The sequence below is a fragment of the Phaseolus vulgaris genome, chromosome 1 (genome assembly GCF_000499845.2).
Source record: "Phaseolus vulgaris cultivar G19833 chromosome 1, P. vulgaris v2.0, whole genome shotgun sequence".
NCBI classification, from domain to species: domain Eukaryota; kingdom Viridiplantae; phylum Streptophyta; class Magnoliopsida; order Fabales; family Fabaceae; genus Phaseolus; species Phaseolus vulgaris.
This window is the reverse complement of record NC_023759.2, coordinates 17,700,533-17,708,288: the sequence shown is the minus strand read 5'-3', so window position 1 is coordinate 17,708,288 and position 7,756 is coordinate 17,700,533. Positions and strand designations below refer to the sequence as shown.

At 36.9% G+C, this 7,756-nt stretch overlaps 2 protein-coding genes across 2 annotated transcripts; both read right to left on the bottom strand.

The window, feature by feature from the left end:
- Window positions 1–313: 313 nt before the first annotated feature.
- LOC137815621 (uncharacterized) lies at window positions 314–4,093 on the bottom strand. Its single transcript, XM_068618733.1, has 6 exons — window positions 3,757–4,093; window positions 2,213–2,689; window positions 1,810–1,926; window positions 1,476–1,702; window positions 726–1,062; window positions 314–636 (listed from the first exon to the last, which is right to left on the bottom strand). The coding sequence occupies exons 1-6, from the start codon at window positions 4,091–4,093 to the stop codon at window positions 314–316; spliced, it is 1,818 nt and encodes a 605-aa protein (XP_068474834.1).
- Window positions 4,094–5,953: 1,860 nt separating this feature from the next.
- LOC137813702 (uncharacterized) lies at window positions 5,954–7,580 on the bottom strand. Its single transcript, XM_068616085.1, has 3 exons — window positions 7,365–7,580; window positions 7,158–7,274; window positions 5,954–6,253 (listed from the first exon to the last, which is right to left on the bottom strand). The coding sequence occupies exons 1-3, from the start codon at window positions 7,563–7,565 to the stop codon at window positions 6,203–6,205; spliced, it is 369 nt and encodes a 122-aa protein (XP_068472186.1). The 5' UTR covers window positions 7,566–7,580; the 3' UTR covers window positions 5,954–6,202.
- Window positions 7,581–7,756: the final 176 nt, after the last annotated feature.

Sequence of the window (7,756 nt, the reverse complement as noted above, 5' to 3'; positions counted from 1 at the left end):
TCCCATGAATACATTCTTGTCCTCAAGAATGAAATGAAGGGTATTTTCTTTTGAATTCATAGTAAAACTCCCATGTAGCATCTTCTGGAAAGTCATTCTTCCATTTCACAAGCACTTTGGTGGCTGCCATTCCCCTTCTTTTTATAGTCAAACTATCCAATATGGCTTCGGGCTATTTCTCCTACAACCTTTCCTTAGCTTGATAAGGCAACTCAGTAGAAACTATTGTATTTCCCACATACTTTTTTAGTTGAGATACGTGGAACACATTATGAATTTTTGAGTTTACAGAAAGTTCTAATTTGTAGGCAACTTATCCCACCTTGTCCAGAATTCGATAAGACCCAAAATATTTGGGGCTTAGTTTGGCATTAGGCCTAAAACTCACTGAGATTTGTCTGTAGGACTGCAACTTCACATAAACTTTATCACCAATCTCATATTTCCTTTCAGATATGTGCCTATCAGCCACTTGCTTCATTCTTTCTTGTGCCCTTTTCAAATGGAATTTGATTACTTTTAGCATTTCCTCCCTTTTTGCAAGACTTTTGTCCAACAGTTCAATATTAGATTCCCCAGGCAAATATGGCAAATGTATAGGGGGAGTTGTCCATACATAATCTCGTATGGTGTAGCCTTAGTAGCAGTATGATATGTTGTATTATACCACCACTCAGCCAGGGGTAGCCATTTCACCCAATTTTTTGGTGATTTAGCACACATACACCTCAAATAAGTCCCAAGACAACGATTCATTACTTCCATCTGTCCATCAGTTTGTGGATGGTAACTTGTAGACAACTGGATCTTAACCCCTTGCACCACCATCAGTTCTTGCCAAAATTGGCTCACAAAAACAGAATCTCTGTCACTAGTTATAGTATTTGGGAACCCATGCAATTTAAACACATTTTCTAAAAAAGATTGTGCTACTTCTTTTGCTGAGTAAGGATGAGATAAAGTCATAAAGTGAGCGACCTTGCTCATTTTGTCCATAACCACAAAAATCACTTGTTTGCCATAGGAATTAGGCAATCCTTCAATGAAATCCATAGTAATATGCTGCCAAATATTTCCAGGAATGGGCAAAGGCTGTAATAAACTTGGACTCACAACTATATCACTTTTATTTTGTTGGCATGTTGTGCAACGTTGTATAAAATGTTTTATATCTCCATTCAACCTTTTCCAGGAAACAACTGCTTTAACTCTCTTTATTGTTGCATTAACTCTCGAATGTGACTCTAATTGAAGAGTAATAAGGCTTTCACATTATCCAGTCTAGAAAGGGTATCAACTACAACATTGTCTTGCCCTTTTTTGTACTTTATTGAGAAGTCAAATTCCATCAATTTCACTAACCATTTTTGCTGAAAATTAGTTGTGCATCTCTGGTCTAGGATGTATTTTAGGCTGCAATGATATGTTTTGATAATAAAATGCCTATTTAATAGGTAATGCCTCCACCTCTGTACCGCAAAGACTACTCCCAATAATTCTTTTTCATAAGTTGAATAAGACTGTTGTTGCTTATTAAAAGCTTTGCTAATATAAGCAATAATATGACTTTCATGCAGTAAAACTGCCCCAATTCCGTATCCAGAAGCATTTACCTTGATAACAAATTTTTGTGAGAAGTTTGGAAGTGTCAGAACTGGTGTGCTACTCATTAATGTTTTCAGCTTGTTAAAAGCTTGTACAACTATGTCAGTTCATGTAAAATTGTCTCTTAACATATCAGTTAAGGGTTTAGTGATGACTCCATAGCCTTTAACAAATCGCCTATAATAACCAGCTAGCCCCAAAAACCCCTCAACTGCTTTAGGGTATGAGGTAAAGGCCAGTTGACAATGACTGCAATTTTATTAGGATCAGTAGAAACATCTTTCCCCGATATGATATGTCCCAAGTATTCCACACTATCCACTGCAAAATAACACTTAGATCTTTTAGCAAATAAAGAATTGAGTCTAAGGGTTACCAGGACTTGTCGCAGTTGTTGGAGATGTTCCTTCAAATTCTTACTATAAATGAGAATATGATCGAAGAAAACCAATAAAAGTTTCCTCAAAAATTGTTGAAATATTGTGTTCATGAGTCCCTAAAAAGTAGAAGGTGCATTCGTGAGGCTGAAGGGCATTAACAAGTATTCATAATGTCTTGAGTGTGTTCTGAATGCTGTTTTCCATATATCTGTAGGGTCCATTCTGACTTGATTGTACCCTCAAGTCAATTTTCGAAAAGATTGTGGAGCCTTTAAGTTCATCTAACAAATCATCAACTAAGGGAATAAGAAACTTGTTTTTCACTGTACCCTTATTTAACTCCCTGTAGTCCACGCATAACCGCCATGATCTATCTTTCTTTCCCACCAGAACTACTGGACTCGCACAGGGGCTACTGCTGTTTTGAATGATTCCAGACTTCAAATATTCCTGTATAAGCTTGTCAATAATGTCTTTTTGATTTTTAGCATACCTATATGCTCTCCTATTTAACGGGTCTACGCCTTGACTGGAGGTTATTTGGTGATCATGTCCTGTTCTGAATGGAGGTAAGTGAGTGAGTTCTTGAAACACATCTTGAAACTCATCCAGTAACTCTTCTATTTCAAGAGGTAATCTTGAGTGGACCACATGGGCGTGGGCATGGGTTGTTAAAGACTGTAATAAAGTTCCCGTTTCATCCCCTACTTGCATCAACAAGAGGTGCACTTCATCGACTAATGTTTTACAAAACTGATGTTGTTTAACAATTTTGACCTTATTTGTTGTCGCTCCTCTTAACACATGTCTCCTTCCGTGGACTTTAAAATCCATAGTAAGTTTATTAAAGTTCCAGATGATATCGCTTAGTTGTATGAGCCATTCTATGCCTAATACCAAGTCGCAACACCCCAAGGGGAGTAACAACATATATGCTGTAAAAGTTGTATGTTGAATAGTCCACTTGAAATTCTTGACCATAGAATAAATTGAGATTTTAGATCCATCCACCACCACAACATTCAAAGGCTGCATTTGTTCAATTGTACACCCATAGTTTTTAACAACTTGAACATCCAAGAAATTATGGGTACTACCACTGTCAATCAAAATGTGCGTTGGTTTTTTCTGATAATATCTCATAATTCTCATGGTTCAAAATCCTTACCCCCGTTAAAGCATTAACAGAAATTTGTGGTTCAGCCTACTGTGTTGGCTCCCTCTCCTCATCGATAATGTCCTCAACGGTAATGTCACCATGGAATAAGGTTCATCACAAAAATAGCATAGTCCTTTCGCTCTCCTCCCTGACATGTATGGCGGTGTAAGGTTTCTTTGAAATTTGGGCTTGGTATGTGAATTTGGTTGAGACCCCATTTGAGGCGTCGATGCAGGACCCAATACTCCTCTTTGATTCTTGTTAGAATTAAAGTTAGGATTAACAACCTCATACATCCTTGCAAGGGCAAAAGCCCGACTTACAGTTGGAGGCTGAAACATTCTGACAATCATTTGTACATCTTTCTTGAGACCACCAAGAAAACAACTTAAAACATAAGTATCGGAAAGATTCAATCTTGTAATAACTAAATCAAATTCTTCATGATACTCAGTCACAAAATGCCTTTGTTACACTCTCATGAGTTATGCCATAGGATCATCACATATATTGCCAAATTGCTCGATCAATCGTTTAGTAAAATCAGACCACGACAATAAAGAAGAATGGGAAAAGTCTTGGTTAAAGTCGTGTGCCACTGCAAAGTTTTACCTTCCAAATGAACAATAGTCAATTTCACTTTAATTTCATCTAGGGTATTATCAATCAAGAAGTAATTGTCGCATTGATGGATCCAAGGAATGACATTGTCTCCATTAAATCTAGGAAAGTCGATTCTGGCCAAGCGGGTACCGCAAACGTATGAAGAAGAATGACTTCCTGACTCTGGTGACATATTGAATCTTTTGGCATCAATACTTTGTTTCACCAAATCTTGGATGGTTTCTTTCAAACACGTACCTAATTCAATAAACCGAGAATCCATGCGTGTTGACAAACGTTCTTCCATGTCTTTCATGGCTTGAGCAAAACGTGTAGCATCGGCCATAGTCACAAGTCCTCCAGAAGAGCAAGCTGATACCAATTGATAGAAGAAGAACGAGATCTAGGATTCATTTGCTAAGGCCACCGAAGATAAGAGCTGAAGGGGAAACCCAATCGGGATTTCCGAACAGAGAAGAGAAACAAAATATAGAAGGTAAGAATATAGAGGTAAGAGAATGTGTGTATTATTGCTGATTTTAAAATTCTTTGATTACAATAGGTTTTATTTATAGGCAACGAACCGGTTAAAGCGGTGAGTCACCGCACCGCTCACTTGCATATAAAACTCACTTTATATGTAACACATGCATTGTTATTCCTAGTCCGAACAAAAAAACCAAGTTGGAGGACTTTCTAATTATTATACAAAGAATACAAATTTTCTAATTTTGATCAGTAAGCTTTCAAACGAAATTGATTTCACCATAAAAGGATTTATGTAACTTGAGTTGCGATCTATTATAGACGTTTATAGCATCTGAAATCCGGTTCCCTAAACATATGCAACCTTTACACAAGTTGTTGATGAAGGATCAGTTTCAAAAGGCAGGGAATTTCTAGATAAGTATATGCAAGTGGCAAAGAAAAACCCATATGGCCAAATTCATAGGGACACAGAAAATTCATAGTTACAAAATTGAATCCAGGGCGCAATTGCACACTGCAAAAATTCTCAGCAAATCTTTTTTTTCAACGAATACTGCAAGTGAATTAAGACACTACTCAATATCTGCATCTAGAACATAAGTTTGTGAGGTTCATCAAAGTGCAGAGCTTGGGTGGGGCTGCAATGGAATTAAAAAAGTAGCAGTTCTCAAGTAGTCTTCTTCACGCATTGTTTTCCAATTCAAAAGTAACTTTGGTGAAAGATAGCAGCATAATTGACCAGTACTTTTAGAAGCACTCATGGTTGTCATGGATATTTAGAAACAAAGCATCAACATTTGATGGCATTTTGTCTCGAAAAGATATTAGCTTTTGTTCCTCAACCAAATTATGAAGAGTAGAAAGTCAGAATATTCTAAAAATAAAAACCAACTATTGTACTATCCACTTTCCAAGCCAAATCCTTTCCCCAACATTTTAAGAATTAACAGGTAAATGGAAACGCAATACACTGGCTTTTTGTTTTTAATTTTTTTTTGAACTCTATTAACTTAAAGACTGATTCAGTTTTTCGCCTACTTGTAGATCAAGTGTAACAATTTAACAATCAATTATGTACGTATCAGTGCGTATTTTTATCAAGCATTTAAAATATAAGGATCAATCTACATTACAAGTATAACTTAAACGAACACAATCCTTGTACCTTCAAAGTGGGTAACAAGGACTATAACACGAACGAATTTGATGAGTTTGGATCTCTTCGGACTTATTGTGCAAGTTTGAGTTCAAACTCTTGTTGATTCCCTCTCTCCCATCCCGATGTGCGATCCACGTCCGACTGTTACAAGTTGCATGTTAACATTGGACAATGTTGACCGTTACCTTGATTAACATTACCCCTCTTCTTGCCTTGCACACCCTTTATATGCTAGTGTGTGGCCTTGTAGGTCAAGCTTGCTTATTCCATAAATCCATGTCTCTCCTCTCCTCTAAAAGCACATCTTCACACTTACTCTTCTCTTATCATGTGTTATTTTTCTTGTGTTGTTGCTAGTTCTATGATACTCGACATATCACTCAAGAAACTTTTGTTGTACCTAGAAGGGTTTCCGCAACATACCGCAAATGAGTCTTTGAGGAGAGTGCTCAACCACACCTCAACTAGAATGGTGATAATCCATTGGAACTATAACATCTGATACTAATAATTTGATTCTGTTTTGTTTAGATCCTTTTATTATATGAGAAAAAGAAATTATAATCAGTGAAGAACAATGCAAAAATAATGAGGGAAAGAGTAATGTTGTTACCCTACACAAAAGAAAGTAAATGGTCCACATATTTTTTTCCTTATTCCTAAGTGCAAGGATGTAGAATACACAGGGAGTTCAAATCTCAATAAGTACTGAAACCTCATGCTTTCTCGTTTGACTTTACGCATCTTCAGATATTGCAAAAGTTTCTATTCTGTCATACTTCATAGTTTATATGTTAATCACTCCAATCAACCACTTCCATCAAGTTGTCCAAGAGAAAGGAGGTGTGCCATGTATTGCTGTAAGAAGCCAAACACGTCATTTGTTAATTACATAAACACTGTATAGATCCAATAGAAATGGAACAATGTAACAAAATTAAACAAACACAGAAGCATGGTTGAAATTTTATGCTGTTAGGTTTTATCCAAAAAAAATAAAATAACAGTATTCTATTGAGGTTTGATAAATTAATTGGTCATAGCTTTCAGGAAGAGCAATTATGAAAAATATCTGTATCAGTTCGCCCATATCTGTTACTGCTTGATTATACAAGAGAACATGGAGAAAAACTCCTCCGGCCAAATGAAGGTCAGTCTACTTTGACTGAGAAAGTCATAATCCTGGGCATTAATACTTTGATATGAGAAATACAAGGATATTGTGTCTATCATCCTCCCTTTCTGGAAACCAGATTTGTCCTAACCAAGGTTTTAATTGCAGTCATAGTTCTATTGCAAATTGAAACTGCGGTCACAAATACTCCCAAAACCTTGATGTTGCAGTCAAAACTGTTATCAAATATCATTTTTAAAGCCTTGCCCCTAACCTATAACAGGTAAAAACTTCAGGATCTTCTAATATTCTCACATGCAGAAATTATCATATATCAGAAGCAAGTTTTTATGCAATTTTTCAAACAATTTCCTATCACAGACCTCCCTATCATTCAAGAGAAGACCACTATATGTCACTCACAAATAAGAAATCATTCCACTAGAAGACCACTATATGTCACTCACAAATCAGAAATCATTCCACTGTCCACCACTCACAAAGGGGAAGAACAATCCTATCCAATAGTTTCTCCCAACATTTATTTAAAAAAGCAAATCCCCAATTCACAAAGATTCTTCCTTGCAGCAGCATTGATGCAAAAGTTAAAGCACTTTGGCACAATAGGCATTCATGTATGCATCATACCGCATGATAAGCATATGGCGACTTCCCTTGACGGTCGAAATGTTTGGCCATGATGCAGAACTCAAACGGACCCCAGTCCTCAGCTTCGAAGCAGTTTCCAAGTGCAGCTTTGTACAACTGAAACAAAATTCAAACACCAAAATCGCACTTTCGGTAAAAATAAAATTCTCCAATTTCAAATTGATTGCATTATGCAAAAGAAAATACCTTGGTAGTGTCCGTTAAAAGCTCGGTACCAGCGGGGTAGGACGCGTAGAATTGATCGGCTCTAGAGTAACCAGCTCTTGTTGTATTGCTGACGTAAGCGTAGCTTATGAGCGTAGCGAAGCAGTAGAACCCAGTATACGATACTAATCTTCTGAACTTCTGAATCTTCACTATCTCTCTCAACTCCTCGTACAACCTCATCGCGATCACAAGTTTGTTATTCTCTGAAACAACCAAGGCAAATAATCAAACACATGGTGCGCGGAAGCTTGGGGATTCTATTGGGCCTCACCTTCAAGCCCAGTTACTCGGCTCCGGCCCACTTCCTGTAAAGCATCAAGATATTTTCGGAACTATAAGTTTAAATATAATTTTTAATTTTATTATCCATT